This window comes from Natator depressus, chromosome 3, assembly GCF_965152275.1.
Source record: "Natator depressus isolate rNatDep1 chromosome 3, rNatDep2.hap1, whole genome shotgun sequence".
NCBI lineage: Eukaryota > Metazoa > Chordata > Testudines > Cheloniidae > Natator > Natator depressus.
Genome location: NC_134236.1, coordinates 95095639 through 95114855, shown reverse-complemented (window position 1 = coordinate 95114855; position 19217 = coordinate 95095639). Strand labels below are relative to the sequence as shown.

Here is a 19217-nt window from a genome sequence, read left to right as displayed (position 1 = left end):
AGCTTTCTGTTTATGAGTTAGCAGTCAGAGAGAGAAATTCTTTGTTGGTATAAATTGTTGCAGCTCTATTGAAGTCAATGGACATTCAACAATTTACGTAAGCATGGGATACATGCCGCAATAAGCATAACTTATTAAATAAATCATATATATAGATATAGAGATATGATATGATAAATCACCTAATAAGGAATATTGAAATTCAGGGTCACATTTCAGTTAAGATTAATTAACAATGGCATAGACAACAAAACATTGTGAACAAAATATGAAAGGCCTCAGAAATCTTGGTCTTTAAAGTAGATCGTTTAGGAATATAAGAACAGCCATACTGGATCAGACCAATGGCCCATCTAGCCCAGTATCCTGTCTTCTGACAGTGGTCAGTGCCTGATGCTTCAGAGGAAATGAACAGAACAGGGCAATTGTCAAGTGATGATCCATCCTATCACCCCGTCCCAGCTTCTTTAGAAAGAAGGGGAGGAGGAGGATGGTAAAAGGAGAACAAGTGCATATATATGCACTTGTTCTCCTTATAAACCAAAACCAAACAAACCATAAAGCTCTAGAAATAAACAATTTCTGTGTTTACATTAAAGAGATTAAATAATCCTTGACATTAGCCATATATAGTCACCATTAAATTTAAATAGTTATTCATTCTTAGTACTGCTTTCTGGCAAGAAATATTAATACAAATAATAATAGCATTTCAAATGGATTAAAAAAATCAATCAAATGGAGGCACCAATGAGCTAAATTGCTTGTCTTCAATACCTGACTCAGTATTATCTTGACAGGTTAATTGACAACAGAAAATAGCTGTAGCTTCATCAGATTTTTTAAAAGTTATTTTTCTCCATATTCACTCAGACAGAGTTTTCAAGGAAACAAAATTGAGGCCATAAAACCTTAAGATAGAAATTTCACTTAAGATCATACATTTCTTTTCACAAACCTGAGTGGTCTTCAGTATATTAGGAAACATATGACCCTTCAAAAGAAATATTACCTCTTTTTCTATCCCAAATCTGGTAATATTTCAGGATTAGTAGATTGCCAAAAAAACCCAACATTAATAGTTGTGCTGTGGTGCACTTTGCTGCCAGTGTCCTTATTTGGAACACAAAAGTTTTGATATTTGTAGGAATGGAGCATGGTCACCAATAGAATTTAAATTGGGCATTATTGGCTGGGCTGGTAGCACCATCAATTATTAAAGTTGCCAGATACTTTCCATTATAAGGCCCTATTTTCAGTTACTTATAACTGTGCGAAACTTTAGCAATTTGGGCTGAAATTTTCCACGTCAAGTATTTGCTTCAGGCTGATTATTTAAAAAATAAAAAAAAGTTTCAGTCAAAATGGTCCAGCTAGTTCTGAGAATGAGGGTAATGAAACAATGTTACTTTTTCCTGTGTGACAAAAATGCTTGAGGCCTTTTCTTTGAAATGTTGTAGTGCTCTCAGGCATGGTGGTAGGACTTGCAGTTTGGCAGGCCTTTGTGTCGGGGATGTGTCCTTTGCCATTCATGTGAAAACCCACACAAATCTGGCCAAGTTATAAGCCTTTAAAAAAATCACAGTTGCACATGCTCAGTCGAGACTTGAGAAGCAGCTAAAATTTCTGAAGAGTCCGTCCTCCTTGAGCATGATCCATCTACTCACAGCTCCTGGTGCTGACCAGACTGTGCAAGTACCAATCCCACCAAGCAACTGAGTACAATTCCAACCCAGGGCTATGGGGGCTCAAAAGGGCGTCTCCCAGCTGTTCCAGGTCAGGGTGAAGCCAAGCATAAGATTCACAGCAGGGATCCTGTCCCTCCTCTGCTCTCAATGACTCCCTACCCAGGTGTCCAGGCAATATGCAGGAGAAAGCCATCTGATTTGAATGCAATGGTACAAGAGATGGACTGGGAGGAGGGAAAGGTGTTGGTGGGACAAGGCGTCAAGTGAAACTGGATGGCAGAGGAGAAACTGATGAAGTTGGAGGGGGAGACTAAGAGTGGTTGGACAAGACTAAGACTGGGGACAAACTCAGATTGGTTGAGTAAAGAGACTGGGACTGGGAACCAGTGGAGGGATGGGGTGGGGGAAGGAGAGAGAGATTTGACAAGATGTAAGGCTATTGAGGGGGAACTGGGACTATCTGGGCAAGGAGACTGGGACAAAGGGCCAGAGAACAGGTGGGGGGAGATTGAGATTGGGTGAGGAAACTGGGAAAGGAGATTGTGACTGGGAGGCAGAGTGGGGTGGCGGGAGAGGCAGATTGAACGAGGAGCTGGGAAGTGAGAACTGGGCTTGGGTGGGCAAGAAGATGGGGACTTGCATGAGTAGCCTAAGGCATGGAGACTAGGAATGGGTAGAGAAGGAGAATGGGACTGGAACAAGGAACCAGAGCTGGGAAAGAGACAGCACTGGGAGAAGTTCGATGGGATGGGGCAAAGAGATCCAGATTAGGGAAAACTGGTAAAAGAACCTGCATCTACTAATGCACACTCCCTTCTAGAGCCTGGAATGGAACCCACGATTTCTGAGTCTCGCCATGCCTCTTCTGTCAACAAATGCCTGTGAAAGTGTGTGTATTGTCCTCCTCTAGTACTGGACTACTTAGAGGATGAAACCTACTACTGTTATCAGTTACTCTGTTAGCTCAACTGGCAGAGGTCCATGTGATGGATCTAAAGGTTCCAAACCTGCCAATGAACCTTATGGATGTCAATACAAAGCTACATGATGGAATTTCGGGATGAGGGGAGGGAAGTGGATGTTTTTTTAAAACCTCGGAAATTACATACGAACAAATTAGAAGAGCATTAAGTTTATTAAGTCAAACAATTGAATGTTAGAAAATGCCAGAACTATGATTGTCTGTACAACTTTAATTTGACCCCCTTATGCTTATGTATTTTGATAGTCTGTAATTACATGCTCACGTACTAATTTTTCCATGGAGCCCTGCCTCATTCTGTGCACTGGATTCATCTGCTCTGAGGATGTAGTAATGTAGTAAAGGAGGCTGTTGTCTGTAGATCCCTGCTTCATTTGTTGGAAATTGGAAGGTGTGTACTATTGGTACTACCAGGACAGGTAGGTCTAGGCTTTCCCATAACTAAAGGGTTGGAAGGTGTGTGATGAATGAGGCAGAGAATGGATGATTAAGACAGCTGAATACTACCCTGGAAAACTCAATTCTATCTCTGCCTCTGCCACAGAGTTTCTATGAAATGCTAAGCAAGTCACTTAAGCCATTCTTTTCACAGATGATCACTAATTGCGTGCTCCGCATTTTATGGGTGGCACTCACAATTGCAACTAAAGTCAATGGGAGCTCTGCTTCAGTATATACAGTGCTATATAATGCTAAGTACTTTGAAAAATCGAGTCTTAGGTGTCCCAAATTGCCCCTCCCGAGCCCCTGAAAGTAGTGGGTACTTTTGACCTTATTCTCTGTGCTTCGGCTCCTTATCTGTAAATTGAGGATAATCCCATCCTCTCATCTCACTGGGGTGTTGTGAAAATAAATAAATATATGTTTGTAAAGCATTCAGATACTAAAGTGATAAGCGCCATGGAAAAGCCCATGAGGAAATTAATAATTCTGTCTTCACAGCAGGGTTTGAATAGTGTTCAGTAAGGGTTGGGGCCACACACTGAACTATGAGGATAAAACAAAATATTGAATAGCTGCTCAGGAAGTGAACACTGTATGTCCTGTGCACTGAACGAGGCAGGGGTTTTGTGGAAAAAATAATTTGTGAACATGAAAGACTGTATCATAATGTATACCCTCAAGGGGGCTGAAGTAAAGTTGCAGAGGCAACCTTAATTCTGACATTTACTAACTTTTGAATTATTGACATTTCAACCATAGTCATATTATTTTAACACAGTTCTTTGAATATAATATATTTATACCAAACTTCCCCCTCAGAAATCCTCAGGAAAACACAGCATCTGCATGTTATTTATCTGAGAAAAAATTCTTAATAATTCAACTTTTCTATGAAGGAATATATTCTCTTTAATTGAAATGCCAATGTACATCTCTGAGTAGTCCACCTTTGTTTCTACACCTTTGAATTTTTCTTGCTATTTCTACACCTTTGAATTTTTCAGCTATTTTGGATTCTCTCTAACCTGATGGCTTTATAGTGAGTGGTCTAGATAGTGGCTGTGCTCATGTAAGCGATCCTGAAATGGCTGTATACCAGGCTGGTCACTTTGTGTGAATGAGAGTTGCCTGAGGGTTGCTTTAATTGACACTAACTGTGATTGGTCTCAGAGGCTCATAGTGGCACCTGGGATTGCTGAGATTCCTGGATCTGGCTCTGTGAACTTTAGATCATAGTCATGCTTTCTGAATGGCTTTCTGAGATCAATAATTACATTAAGAGCAGCTAGCTGAAGTTGAGGTGATACTGGTAAGAAGTAGGAAGTGTTTTGGAGAACTTGTCCATAATAACCCCATCCATTGGCAACATCTGCCCTCAGATTGTTAAATAAATTTTGATAGTTATAAGCTATGTGCTTGTGGCCAGAGGACATATGTATGCTCAGGAAACTTAACCTTTTAAGTCCTTGTTTTGTGGTAGGTATGTTAGTATGTAACCTACACCATTTCACAACTACATTTTGTGTATGTTTGTGACAGCTGCAGTGCAGCAGGAATTGAACTGGGGACTTCATGAGCTGCTAAAGCTTGCCTTAAAGCTCCATAGGTGGTGGCTGTGACAACTCATATCCTCTGTGGATCAATATAGAGGGGCACCTAAGACACACTCACTAGTGGGCTACATACATGTATATCCATACTGTATTCTCTGAAGAATATTGGGTCATTAGGAATTTGTGAAAAAAAGTATATGGAAATTACAGATTTTAGACCGTTTTCTAGAAGAATAATGTAGAGAGAAGAAATGTATCCAGAAACTGAGAAGAAAAATGCAGGCAAATCTTGCCTAAAAAGGTAGGTGAGATCATGACAAATCCAATCCATTAACTTTGCAACTTCATGCTGAAATTGACTTAAGGAAGTTCAGCTTCCTGATGACACAAGGTCTCCCTCAAGTTGAATAGGGAAGAAGATTGCTAGGATCTAGGCAAATTTACCTTTAAAGCATGTCTTTCAAAGCCAGAATATTGCGGGACAGCATGAAAAACGTAGACCGCACAGCTACCTGCTTATAATTTCCCATTGGCCTTGTTCACAGCCTCAGCTTACACAGGCACATCCTATGTTTTCATTACTGCATGAAGAACCTGATTCTTCATCTATTTAAGTCAATGGCAAGGCTTGCTTTTTCCTTGGTGGTGTAGGGTCAGGCCCAGAAGGAACAGCACAGAATATGGTCTCTGTTCACAGGGCCAGAGAGCTGTCAATTAAAAAGGGAGAGGTATAATACATGGGTTTAACTTTGAAGGGGGGAAATCCTGAAAAAGGAATCTGACATACGGTTTTGCCAAACCAAATACCATCTTTTGTGCTTCTTAAAACATTTCCCTTTGTCCAGAAATTCCTCCCCTCTTATCCTGTGGGGGCGTGCCATCCAAAGAAAATGAGTTAGGAAAAATTACCCTGCCGAAGTAACACATTCTTTCACTGCCTTGTCTTCTGTTGCTTTCATCTTTGTTTTAAAGGTCTCTTCCTCCTACATCTGTCCTGCAGGCTTTATTATTGTTTTCTATCTGTCACCCACTCGCTCTTCCATTCACTTTTTAAGAGATGTCCAGCTACTCTCTAGCACACATACTTACATCAGCCTCTTGAAATGAAAGTCACTACAGCTCGATACCTATCCAAAAAATGTCAAGTTTGTTTTCATCTTCTTCACCAAATGCTGTCCTCCTCCTCAGTACTTCAGTGTCCTTCCTCTTCCTATAAAACACTCAATATTACTACACGCAGTTAGCAACCTGCACAGTTCAAAAGTTCCTTACACCCACACATCGCATTAGACCTAAACAGTGCTTATCTGTTTGACTTACGTTTAACAGCAGAACCCTGTCCTTCCAAATGCTATTCATTCATGTAGTTGCTAGGGGGGTTTTGTATGCACTGTGGTACTAGGCAGCAGTTATACTGTGCAAAAATGATCCACTTCCCTCAGAGTTTACTCCTGTAATATTTTGACACCACATAATGGTTTTGGATAGGGCCAAAGCGTGAGGCCATATTTCCAGTACTGGTATTCATTTATTTAGATGAAGTGTAGTAATGGTCACACCCAGAAAGTAAGTTTAAAATCATGTTCAACCAAAGGAAAATGTTAAAATGGTGAGAGGATGCAGCAGGTGTGTGGTGAGATAAGGTCCTTTAATACATCTAGGGGACTTTCCCACTTTATTGGGTAATCTTGCCCAAATAAAAGAGCTTCAAAGCAAATCAAGATTCAGAATGGGTTCTTCCATCTTGGGAACTTAGCCCCCATATTCATATTATTTGAGCTCATCACAATCTTTAATGTATTATCCTTGCAACAAGGCTGTGAGTTAGGAAAGTGCTGCTATCCCCATTTAATCAATGGGAAACTGAGGCACAGAGCGGCTAACTGAGTTTCTTAAGATCACATCATCAGTGTTTGGCTGAGCAAGGAACTGAATTCCAGTCTCCTGAATCCCATGCTGTGCCTTAACCACTGAACCGTCCTCCCTAGTGATGGGCCTTTGTAGAAAGGAGAGCTCTGCAAGGGGAAGCTTAGCAGCACATGGAGAAATTACTATAAACTCTGTTGCAATCAAGTACCATTTATCTCCTCAAAGAGCTATTTCTGTGCCTTTACATTTCTCCTTACCCTCCCTACCATTCAGAGTACAACTTTTTCTTTTTTATGGGTGGGTATATATCCTGTAGGCAGCAGCAATGCATGTATGGAAATAGTCCTGTCTGAAAGATTCAGGGAGAACACATTCTACTTCTGCAATCAATTCTAAAAAGAATTGCGTCTCAACTAGCACCATGGCATTTTTTCCATAATCTGACTCCTACACGGCACTTAAACAGAGCTATTAGGGTTGTCTATAACACTGCCATCTGATGATTTCCAATAATACTACAACCCTAGGTCTTTCAGAAGCAAAAGAATGCTTACTGAGTCAGATCATTGCTATTTAACTCAAAATTGACATTTTTGAAATACTAATTTCAGAAAATTATTCAGATTATAGATTCAGTCTCTCAGGTAGTTTTAAAATATGGACAGAATAGGTGACATAATTACCATTGTCTTTTGATTCCTCTCTTGCTTCTGGCAACTAAGCTTGGTCAGAGATGTTGTACAAACCGTGTAAACAGTTTTAAAAATAGAAATTCTTGACATAATTTGAATCCATATGATTCTGATTAACTTCTTTTGATTTGAGAAAATGTTGCTTGTTACCACTAAATATTCCTCCATTGTTCAGCGGTACCAGTCAGGATTTGGTGTGCATCACTTGGCTTTGATAGTGCCAGGCTGGCATTGCCCATCAGGAATTTGTAGACAAACTCTTTCTTCAGGGTGAGGTAAGGCTTTAGAGTTCCTGGGGTAATACTGGATTTGGTGCATCTGTTTAGCATTAAGCTGTTTCTGAGTTGTGACTGGACTAATGAATTGTGTTATTAACTGATGATATGCGGAAGGCAAACTCAAATGCAAACAAACCATTAATTGTTAGGGAGGTGATTTTGTAGAATATCAGTTGATGTATATTATACCTCATCATAGCAAGGCATAGGTCTCCTCCATTCTGCTTATTTTTTACCAGTAAGTATTTCCAGACTGTCTATTATTTCTGCTTTACTTATTTGACTGCTGATAGTGAGTGCTAGATGTCGTCATATAATGAAAAGTATGCATATGTGCAAAGTGCTGAATTTCTTGTGTTTTATACGATGGCTCATTGTATGATGCCAAATCCTCAAACATCCTGCACTGGGCAAAGGTAACTTTTCACTTACCAATCACTGTGTGAGTTTTTGTGTGTTCCTCCCCTCTGACCAACACATCATAATGACTTTAACTGTACAAGCACAGAGTTTTCAATTTCCATGTTTTTCATTTCTCCAAGATCTAACTGCAAATGCATTGCTAAACATAATTTGTAAGACTCTCTTCTAAGACCTGCTAAATTGTGCAATGGTTTTGTGATATGGTAACTGGGATAAGACAACCAAATTAATTTTAACTTGTGTGCTATGAACCAAGATTGGAATATAATATCTCAACAAGTGAGATGCTAACCCAGTGCAACACCTGTCACAGAAACATGTGTACTTTTCCTTTAAAAGTGATACCTTGACCTTGTTAATCAATTTCCAAGAACCCTTTCCTGGATGTCTGTATCAAAGTCCTCATATAGGACCAGTTCTGTCACCCTGACTCATGCTGAGTAATACCTTACTCGGTAAGTAGCTAGATTGAAATCAGTACAAAATAGTTACTTGTGGAGCAGTCATATTCAGCTTGAGTAATGGAGACAGAACTGGGCCCACAGGATGCTAGAAATGTGTATGTCTCTCAGCAGTTTGGCCTTATTTTTTTTTTAAGGTCAAGGAAGGATGTATGATTTGATACTTCGATATCTTGACAAAAGCCCTCCTCAGAATTCTGCACTCTTTTGAACAGCAAAACCCCCGACAGCTTTCACAACATTTGATTTGAGCCAAGGAAGCACTTTGGAAGCTCGGTGTTAAAAACCTCAGGAAAAAAGTAGCTCTAAGAATATACTGATCTAAGGAGATTTAGCTGCGCAACGCTGTACTGATTAGATATCTTTATGGTCATGACTGATGGCACTAGCTAAAGGCAGGCCTGGTGAAAGGTTCATCTGAAGGTCTGCCAATGCATCTTAAGCCTGTCTTTCTTAAATACCCTGAACCTTGCCTTTGCAGAGTCTGCCAAACTGTATGGGATAAATGTCCATTGGAGAGTAGGATGAAACCACCAAACTAATTCCCATTAATCAGTATTTGTGGCTAGGTGAAAGGGTAGTGCATTGACCTCCTGGACCATCTAATGTGCATATAAAGGCCAAGTGAGATCTGTGGGAGGGTGGAAACTTATGCCCATTCAGATTCCAGGTGACTGATTGCAGCATGGTGGGGGAGGGAGGTTCCAATAAAGTATTTCTGTTTAACAGAATTCAGTATGTTTGCATTAAAAACATATTTGAAAACAAAAATTGTACAATATCAAAACTAGAAGCTGGTCTTGTTGCTACTCCTTTCTACTCTCAGCATATTGTGAAATGACTATAAAGGAGATGATCACTGAGGTTTTCCCCTCCCTCCTCCCTTAAAAAGCATTCAGCATATCACATTTCCAAAACTGCACACGTCTTTCCCATACCATCTGCCCCTTGTTTTTAGCTTAATAGATGGATGACCTCCCAAGGCTGTTATGTTATTTATATTAGATTTTATTTTAAATTTTGGTAGCATGCTTTAAGTAAAAGATATCTGCTGGACTCTATCCAGCATCCCAAAGCTGAGTGTGGTGTTTTAAATTAATTTTAAACTAAAGTGGAATATATTGAACATTTAGATTTGATACTGAATGTATAATCACTCTTTTGACACATCATAATAGTTCTGTTTGGTAGATAGCCAATGAAACATTATGAAATTTAAAGTATTAATTATATTGCTACTGATAATTGCTGAAAATACTAGTCCTATGACAGTGTTTATCCTCCAGAAACATTGACCTCATACTACATTAGAGGCTTACTGGCTGTTGGGCAATTACGTATTTAATTAAGAGCCTGATCCTGAGTGGTATTGAAAAATTGGACTCCTAATGGCTGCAAGAGGGGGTCATATGTGCTCAGCAGCTCTGAGGAGCCAACCACAAATACAGGACTTCATTCTCTAACCCATCACTCCAGTTTTACAGTGCTGTCATTCCGTGCAACGTTGTGCAGCATCAAGCTCATGCTGTATTATGGTCACTCATTAAAAATGTGATGTCAACGGTTGCATTTTCTTTTTAGTGTAATGTTAATGCCAGTTAAAGCCTTGCCTGTTAACAGAAGTATGGCCATTCAGTGGACCTCTTATTTCGTTTCATTGGCTCCCCTCCCTCCTGTCCTCTCCTCCCCCCCAATCTATACATATATATGTTTTTCTAAGTAATTACATACTTTTAGTGACTTCTACTTGCCTGTACTTTCCTAAGGCTGATCCAAATTGCCCCAGTCACTTTTCCCAATGCACACATGTGCTGAATGGAGAAACCATTCCTCAGAACAGTGACAATTCTAACATTCAAGGAGAAAATACTAGCCTTATGAAGAGAGTTTAAGAAACTTTGGTTTCTTTGGTGTGAGTTTTGCTCTGATGGTACAAGGTGAATGCTTATGTTAGTTAAACTGGATCACCTGTTTCCACAGTGTTAAATGTAAAATGTCCCCAGTGGGCAAAGCACAGATATATTTTAAAATTTTTTACCAGGCTTTTAAAGAGATTTTGTGCCAAAGCCCTGATTTGGTGACCTGTAGGGCACACTGCAAGGTTGCATCTGTTGGGCTGAGCATTTGCCTGAGTATGAGAGAGAGAGAGAGATGGCAGGGCAGGAGTAGGAGAGGTGTTTTTTAACGCTGCTTTACTTGTGGCATTATTGGTGCCAGTGTCAGCTTTTGGGAGTGATGGATTCAATAGCAATGCTATCTGCTGTTGCCTGTTCTTAGGAGAAAAGATTCTTTGGTTAATTATATTTTGAATTAGGTAGTACTTCTAGAGGCTGCACTCTGTGCCAGCTAAGGCCCATGTGATGGAAAAGGGACTGGCTTCACACGAGAACAGGGTAGGCAAAAAACAAATTTCACTGCTATCATAGGAGGTAAAGTTTGGCATCATTGCTTTGGACATGAAATGTTTTCACACATCTAGGAAGCTGTTCCCTAGATTAAGGAAATTAGTATAATTAAATTATGTCTTGTATTTATTATTTAAAATTAGAAATAGTCATCAATCCAATCACAGACATCTTTTTATCCTTTTTTTTTAAACCTTAAAAGTCTTTATAAACTTTGATAAAGTAGGTGCTTGACCTGTAGAGTACAGGACTCAGCTTAATCAGACTGATCCACCCATGTTAGCATCTTGACATCTCTAATTACATTTGCAGTAGTATTTCTTCCTTTCAGTTAGTGGAGAAGGATATTCTAATGTCTTGATGTTATTGCTAAATCACAATGTTTCTGATAGGTGAGTTTTATGTGAATTTACAAGAACTCCACTGCATGCAGGAAGTTAGAACCCTTCACCATACTCTGGTTTCCACCAACTATAACTGGTCCTTGAAAAATTATTTAAAAAAAAAGTTAAATGCAGAAATGCAAGTTCAATAGCTGCGATTTTATGTCCAAGTCAGATATTTGTGCACAAATGGCTAGCTCCCCATCGAACTAGCCAGTTGTGGATATGATCATGATAAGCTCATTTGCAAATTGGGCATGCAAATGTGCACACCTTTTTATGCATGTAATTGCATGTCTGACTCTTAGGAAAAGCAGGCCCTGAATACAAAGAATAAAATAACCAGCCCTTCCATTTTGTCCTCTCCCCGAGTAGAATAAAAAGGGCTCCTTTGAAACGAATAGTTAACATATTTAAAACAAAATAAAATGTTCTTACACATCTAATCAGCCTTTAAAATTCACTGCCATACAAGTTCAAATTCAGGGCCGTGGCTGCTTTTGAAAAAGGGGTTAGATAATTGTATAACCAATAGTAATGGGTGTTAAGCTATGATTTGATAACTTCTGCTACTTCATGAGGCAATCTGATCACCTCCAGTGGTCAGTTAAAAAAAACACACCTGCCTGCCCCTCATTTACAGCATGAATTGTTGTCCAGTTCTAGCCACTGCTGAAATCAGGAGGCTGGATGGTCTGATCGGATATGACCAATTCTGCATTACTGTTTCTGAGTTCTCTGTGCAGTAGCAAAACTTCTGTTTTATGTCTTGCCACAGAGAGAGAGAAAAGAAGAAATTTAACTTAGATTTCTCTTTAACATATTTCATCAAAAGAATGGATGAAATATTTATTTGGCTACTGTCCTTTGCCTTCCCATCAAAGTGAATAGATAGACATTTAATAACACATGGAAACATTAAAGTAGCTTTTTATCAGGATATATGGAAACCTGCTCGGAACAAACATTCTGGCCTCAGGGAGACTTTTTGATTTGTGGAGTTGAAGCTTTGGTGTTTTAAACACCCTCATACATAGGTCAGGTGGTCAATTTTAATAACTGATTTGCTTAAAACTTGTAAAAAAGAACTCGACAAGTCATTAGTGGTAAATGGTATAACATTGGGATTATACTAACTAACATTGGTACAGTCATTAGAACTTTTGGTAAAACAAGGAACAGTGAAGTAATAGGACTGTCCTGCAGAGGCGGATTTACCATGAAACAAACAGTGTGGTGGCACGGGGCCCCCAGTGACAGGGCCCCCCCAAAATGCAGGACAAATCTCATTTGACAACCTGCCCGCAAGTCCCGGCTGGCGGCGCAGCTGGTGGCCCCAAGCCTCTCCTGGCTGGTGGCCCCAAGCCTCTCCTGGAAGCAGCTGGCTGCTGGCATGTCTGTGCATGCCCCTGGCAGGGGGAGGTGGCTCCGCGTGCTGCCCTGGCCTCAGGCAGCGCACGGAGACCCGTTTTCCCCCTCCTCCTAAAGGATGCGCTGAGACGTGCCAGCTGCAGCACAGCAGGGCTAAGGCGGCTCCCTGCCCATGCTGCCTCCCTCTCTCCACGCTGCACCACTCCCAGCAGTGGCCGGCATGTCTCTGCAGCACCTGTGTGGGGGCGTCTCCTCACATTGTCCCCGCCCTGAGCGCCGACTCCGCAGCTCCCATTGGCCAGGAACTGTGGCCAATGGGAGCTGTGGGGGTGGCGCCTGTGGGCCCAGAGGTATTAGAGAAGAGGATTATAGTAAGTAGCTAATGTAAGGGTATAGGCCAATTTAGGCTATTTGGTGCTATTGTACAAAACATTCTTAATAACCACTACTTGTTGTAATCTTAGAAACAAAGTAATACTTTCCTTGTTTAGCACGGTACGGCTGCAATACAGTCACTTTGTTATATATCCAGTGGTACCCATTCTGCGGAGAGTAAGTTAACTTTTTCTTTTTAGAAGTAACAGCCGCAAAACACCTTGTAAGGTTGACTGGTGCCCCTGCACAGTCTACTGTATCTGCACTACTGAAAGGTGCTGATAGGCTTGTGAATTTTGACTGGATGTATTCTTGTAATACATGTCATGTGCACCCTGCGAGTACATACTAAAAGTTCCCTGGTGAACGTTGACGTAGTACTCTTTGAAACAGTACTACATCAACCTGCGTTAGGGAACTTTAGTGCGCACCATCAGGGTCATCATGGACAGTTAACGCGCACCACTCTGGTGCACACTCGAATTTACACCTCAGCTGGCATGCGCTAATGCACTGTGCAAATAAGGCCAAAGTCCCCATGCCCCATGCAGTTCTTGGCTTCTCTTCTGAATCTATCAATTAGTGCAACGAGTGGCTGTGAGTTGTCACGTGGAAGCTGGAATGGAGACCCACCCAACTCATCTTACCTAAGGGGCCAGCAAGTATCCAATAGAAGGAACAACTTTTAATCCCTACTGAGCTGAACTAGATTAATTCTTTCTAGTTCATTAGCATTGCCCTGAGACACCCTGTCCAAAAGGAAGTGCTAAGGTTACAGCTCCATAAGGCTGGGCATCTTAGCAATGAATGGCTGCTGGTATGCTAATTGAAGGGGGATGTGCCCATATAAGTTATAATATATTTATTTATTTTGCACAATACAAAATCAAAGGGGTTTTCACAATTATTATGAACTAGTACAAAAAAACCAGTTCTAGAAATATGTACCTGGAAAAAGCAACAATGGGGTAAAAAGCAAATTGAAAACAAACATTGCAAAACAAAAGATAAAATATAAGTAATAACAAGGGGAGGAAAATCGTGTTTGGTTGTTAATGCTTGTTGAAAATAAGTGAGGTCTGAGAAAAACTTTGACAGAACACTATCTGCACACAATAAAGTAGACTTACTCTTAGTCCTATGCCTACCAGCTAGTGAAGATTTTTCAGTAGGCAGTAAGGATCAAAAGCTAGATAATGTTTACACTGCATGACCCACCTGATGTTGGTTAATTGAGGATAAAATACACAATATTTTTGAACAGTGTTTCAAACAGTTTTCATAACAAGTGGACATGAGGAAACAACTGAGGATCATTTGTTTTGTAGAAGAAGATATGTTTTTACTATAGACATATAGACTATAGGGTTATGAATATGTGACCTTTTCATTAAAGTTTTAATCTTTTGTGTTGTTTTTAGTCTAATGAAGAAGAATTGAACTGTAAATATTGAAAAATATAGGATTGCACTCAGCTAGAATGACATCACCCTCAGAGACTTAGAATGTCTCTTTCAATAGATTGTTGAGTTTGTTATGACACGCTTTTTCCTTCAGTGATGTCTGTTGGGTATGCACAATTTTTATGCAAAACGCAATATTTTAGCTAGAAACAGTTCTGAAGATAAATTAGTCTGCTAGTGGCTCTGTTAAAATGTCAGCTTATACCCCAAGTTACGAATAATACACACTGTGAGGGGAAACATGGTGGTTAAAGACCCAGATGCTAAATAATATAAAATAATGTTTTGATTCATTTTCTACACTGTTTAACTCGTACCCCTTCATGTGCAGGACAAAAGGAAACAGTGCCTCCTCATCTACTTGTAGAACAAAATCCAAGAAAGAAGCCTGAAGCACCAGCTGTTGAAGGCAAGTTTGATTCTTTTCTTCGTCAATTCACTCACTGGTCTTGATTCTACTTTCCCATTGACTTTGATGGAGCAGGTTCAAGCCTATAGACCAAAATCATTCAAGGGATTAAGTGTTTGCAGGATCGGGACCTAAGACTCTGACTGTGTGTAATCAGATCTGCATGGATTGGCCCAGGGCCCTGTGTGGAGGATCATTTACTTCAATGAGTCTACAGGAGGGCACCAGGGGCTTCCTGCCTGAATCAGATTGCAGGAGTGGGGCTAAATTTCTAAAGTGCATTGGGGTGTTTCAGGAGGTAAGGTGCTGTATAAATGTAAACAAGCATCCTTATTATTAAATGACAATGGTGGATTACTATTTCAGCAATTGTTATTTAGGAATGTTACTATATAATCCATTGTAGTTGAGAACAATATATCTTGCTCTATGTTTATTAAATTTACAGACTTACACATCAGCTGCCTCCCCATAATGCTAACCCCACTAAGTAAAAGTAAACTGTCAGCCCCCCTAAAAAAAGATCATCTTTAATTGTTCTGTCATGGCATTTTGTAATTTACTCACCTAATAATAATGTTAGTAAAATTGATGTAATACTAATTCTATAATTAAAATGGGACTATATTCAATCACTTTGAAAATATTACCATAGCTTGCATTTCTGGTTCTATACCACTTCTCTGTCTCCCCTTCTAATTATTGTCTAAAGCCTCTGAAACCAGTAAACTCCATGTCATTCGCTTCTGTTGCCTGATATAGCATGCTAGAACTGACAAGGCAGCAAGACCATAACAGCATTCACAAAATACTGTGCAGTCATTCAGTCACAAAATACTGTGCAGTCATTCAGTCACACCATGGCACTTCCTGATAATCTCTCAAAGGGGATTTACTTTTATACTATCTAGAAGTTTCACAGTGTAAGAGAAAAACAGATGAGACTGAAGCCTCATGACTTACAACAACTACAAAATCATATTAAAATTTACCTAAATTTAGTAAATAGAAAGCTAGGGAATGGTTTCTGTGGAATTTATGGCTAGAACAAAGAGTTAAACTTGATTAGACAGATACTTGTAATCTTATGATTAGTCTTAGTCAAAATAATTGGCCAAAACTAGTCAAGTGACTTGTTATCTCATTGCCCCAAATGAAGTTGGATGAATATTTCTCTATAAATACACTGTTCCCTTGTTTGACAAGAGTATAAATCTGTGGTTATTCTGAGACACATTATAGTATATAAATGGATTGCAGTCCTGCCTACTTGAGTCAAAACATTTGAACCCTGCTTATCAGCAAAAAGAGGTTCCTATTGTGTTAAGCACTAAATGCCGTTATCCACCAATTAACCATAATGGAAAAAAGATATAATGGAAAAAGTCTGCTCCATTTGTTGTGTGATAAGGGAAATCTTTAAATATAACTGTTGTACAACATGAACTAGGATCAAATTAATATTAAGTTCCTCATTTTCAAAATTATGAGCAATTACTGAGATTGCACATGGAAATGATCATTTATGTGTCTCACCGGTCATTTGTGTGTGTCATTAGATCATTTACGCATGCAGTTACAGTAACTGTGAGTGCAAATTAGGCACCCATTTGGCAAACACAAATTGGGGACATATTGTATGCACAGAATTGCACAACTAATTTCTTTTTAAGGCTCAGGGTCTGGTCACCAGGACTGAATGGTATTCATTCAAGAATTTTTAAGGAAATGAAGAAGGAAGAGCTACTAACAAAAGTCTGATATAAATAGCTGATATTTTGCCACCAGTACGGTATCTATGTTTGAGAAAGGAGACATTGGTGCTCAGGGCGACTGTAGTCCATGAAGTCTTATTCCAGAACTGGGAGGAAATCGTTGAGTAATAAACCACTGACCTAGGTGACAGTAAGAATAACTAGTACAAATTTAGGACTTTAAATTTGCAAAGCACTTGAATAAGCACTAACCAATTCATGAGTGTTATATGATAAGGAAAAACCAGAGAGGCCTTTGCAAATGATAATTAATTCTTTGAAATCAAGTGTTAACTAAGATGTTGGCATAAACAAGAATTAGTGCATCATTTATTTAATGTAGGACTTCTGATAAAATGGCACACAGGAAGCAGATTAGGAAATTTGTTAGCCAGTTAGCAGGAATATACCTAAAAACTGGTTGACAACAAAGAAAAAGAGTAGAAGTAGAGGAATACATCTGTCAAGGCTCATTCCCCACTCTGGCACTTTGAGTGCAGAAAGTGGGGTCCTGCAAGGATTTAAAAAATTAATACTGGCCACTCCAGGCTTGTATTAAACTCCCAAAGTTACAGCTTCTCTCTGACCTTGGATGCGTAGATGCTGCCATCATCCAAGGGCAAAAAACGCCTTAGGACCCAGGAAGGAGCACTTGGGAATTCCTCCTTGTGGGGTACCCTCAAGCCCTTTCACCTCCCCCCCACACACCCCCGGGGAAGAGCTGAGAAAGAAACCAAAGGAAATCAGCTGTTGCCACCAGCTAATTAAACAACATGCAAAACCTCTTAAGACACCAAAAATCCAATCCTGTTCTTAAAAAAGGTAAATTTTATTAAAACCAAAAAGAAAGAAAATACATCTGGAACTTAGGCTTTTGCTAGATTAAAAATACTCCACTTACAAAATTTAAACATGAAGAATAACCTTCTTGAGGTCTGGTTTAAAGGTTACAAGCAAAGCAAAAGCATTTGGGATTAGCACAGAGGAGTCCACAAACCAATAAGAAATAAACAGAAATAAACCTAATCACATCTTTCTAAACATTCCTAATCTACTTACATATCTGGGTTGTTAAATAAGTAGTTCTAGATATGATCTGATGATTTGCATATCTGGCCTTCAGTTTCTCACAGCATAACTGCTCCCGGTTCCCCTCTTTCTAGGAGACCCACAACACCCAGACAAAGGGAAGATTTTCCCAATTTTAAAAAGTTCTAGCCCTCCCATTGGCTCTTTTGGTCAGGTGCTGAGTCCTTTCCTTTTACCTGTGGGCTTGTTAACCCTTTACAGGTAAAGCAAGTAGAGAACAGCTACTAAGAGGAATTTTATAGCTAACTGGCTGGCTGGGCATCCATAAAAGGAAGCTACCCCCCCAACCCCACCACTTCATTTATCACAATTTCTCAGGATGTAAAGAGAGCACACTGTAGGGCTGAGCACACTGGTTCAGAGAGACTGAGAATCCACTCATCCAAACTATTGTTTATGCCTGGAAGTAGATTAGCCATTGTTCAGGGCTTGAAATGTCAATGTTAGGATAAAGACAGCACCGGAAGAGGGGCATGGGGCAATCCAACAGTTGATGGGAAGGAATATGGTTTATGAATTCCCTAGATTGAGGTGGTCGGTATGTATCTATGTTCTGTCCCCAGTTTTGCCACTGACATATTATGTGATCTCGCCCCAGTTTCAATCTCTTTGTACTTCAGGTACCTCATTGGAAAAAATGGACGTAGCTACCCCTCTTTGTCAAGCATTTTGATCTTTTCAGATGAAAATCTCTGTCTCAGCCAGATCCAGTGTCCATTGGAAAAGAATGACCACTTTCTTCGGTGGACCTTGGATAATTACTAAGTGTTATTATATATTAAATTCCATCCATCCCTGCCTGTCACTGCCACCTCTCCCGTCCCCCTTCCCCCGACAAAAATCTAACCTGTTGTTGCAAGTCTCAGATGTGGGGGAAATAAGGCTAGGCATTGCAGACCCTTCTATGTTCTTCAAGGGTGGGCATTGCTAATCCCTTCTGATATTAACTTCTGGGTGCAACTGACCAGGCTGCTCATCCAGTCTGGAAGGGAAAGACCAAATAATTACTCTGCTGATTTGGCTGGCTCTTTTTAAAAAGTTAATGCTATTATGGATAATACTCCCCAAAGTGCAATGCGGGATTTTGAAATTGACAGTTTCAGGCCAGTTTTACAAAGGCAGTGGAGCAACCAGGACTGAGGAACAAATAACAACAACACTGAGTTTTAAAAAAAATCAGTAAATATGAAGGTCTTGGTAGGTACATAGTCAACTAGTGTTATGTCTTCAAGAGCTTCCTCAGCCATGGCATGAAGTGACAAAGCTTCTTTTGAATCCTATATTTTATCTGCCTTTGGAAGTTTCATATGGAGTTGAAGCATTGCTCTCAACTCCATATATTGCCATCTAGAGAAAGTAGGGGCACTGGTTGTGCTTTGAACAAGCCCATTATCCATGGCCCTGTTTGCTCTGACCTGAATATGCTTCTGTCTCTTGTATTCTCGCCCACTTCCTCTAACTCTGTTGCTTTACTTTCTTCTTTTGTGCATCCTCATTCGAAATAGAAGTCTGCCACATGTGTTCAGTTCCCTGCTGTTCTGTGTGTGGTTTTCTTGTTTCTGCTCACCAGTTTGCTTT

At 39.9% G+C, this 19217-nt stretch overlaps 1 protein-coding gene and 1 long non-coding RNA gene across 31 annotated transcripts in view; one reads left to right on the top strand and one right to left on the bottom strand.

Moving 5' to 3' along the window:
* The window catches only part of TRDN (triadin), a 303373-nt gene that overhangs the window by 125698 nt on the left and 158458 nt on the right, over positions 1-19217 (top strand). For all 25 annotated transcript variants that reach the window (XM_074948360.1, XM_074948348.1, XM_074948350.1 and 22 more), the window contains one exon: positions 14719-14796. In XM_074948360.1, the coding sequence (XP_074804461.1) occupies positions 14719-14796 (78 nt within the window). The remainder of the gene's footprint in view (positions 1-14718; positions 14797-19217) is intronic.
* The window catches only part of LOC141984880 (uncharacterized), a 33297-nt gene that overhangs the window by 9703 nt on the left and 4377 nt on the right, over positions 1-19217 (bottom strand). For 3 of the 6 annotated variants that reach the window (XR_012638833.1, XR_012638828.1, XR_012638829.1), the window contains one exon: positions 5757-5877. This is a non-coding gene — a long non-coding RNA (uncharacterized LOC141984880). Of the gene's footprint in view, positions 1-5756; positions 5878-14704; positions 14880-18486; positions 18622-19217 lie in introns of all 6 variants that reach the window. The other 3 variants (XR_012638831.1, XR_012638832.1, XR_012638830.1) reach the window with 2 other exon arrangements.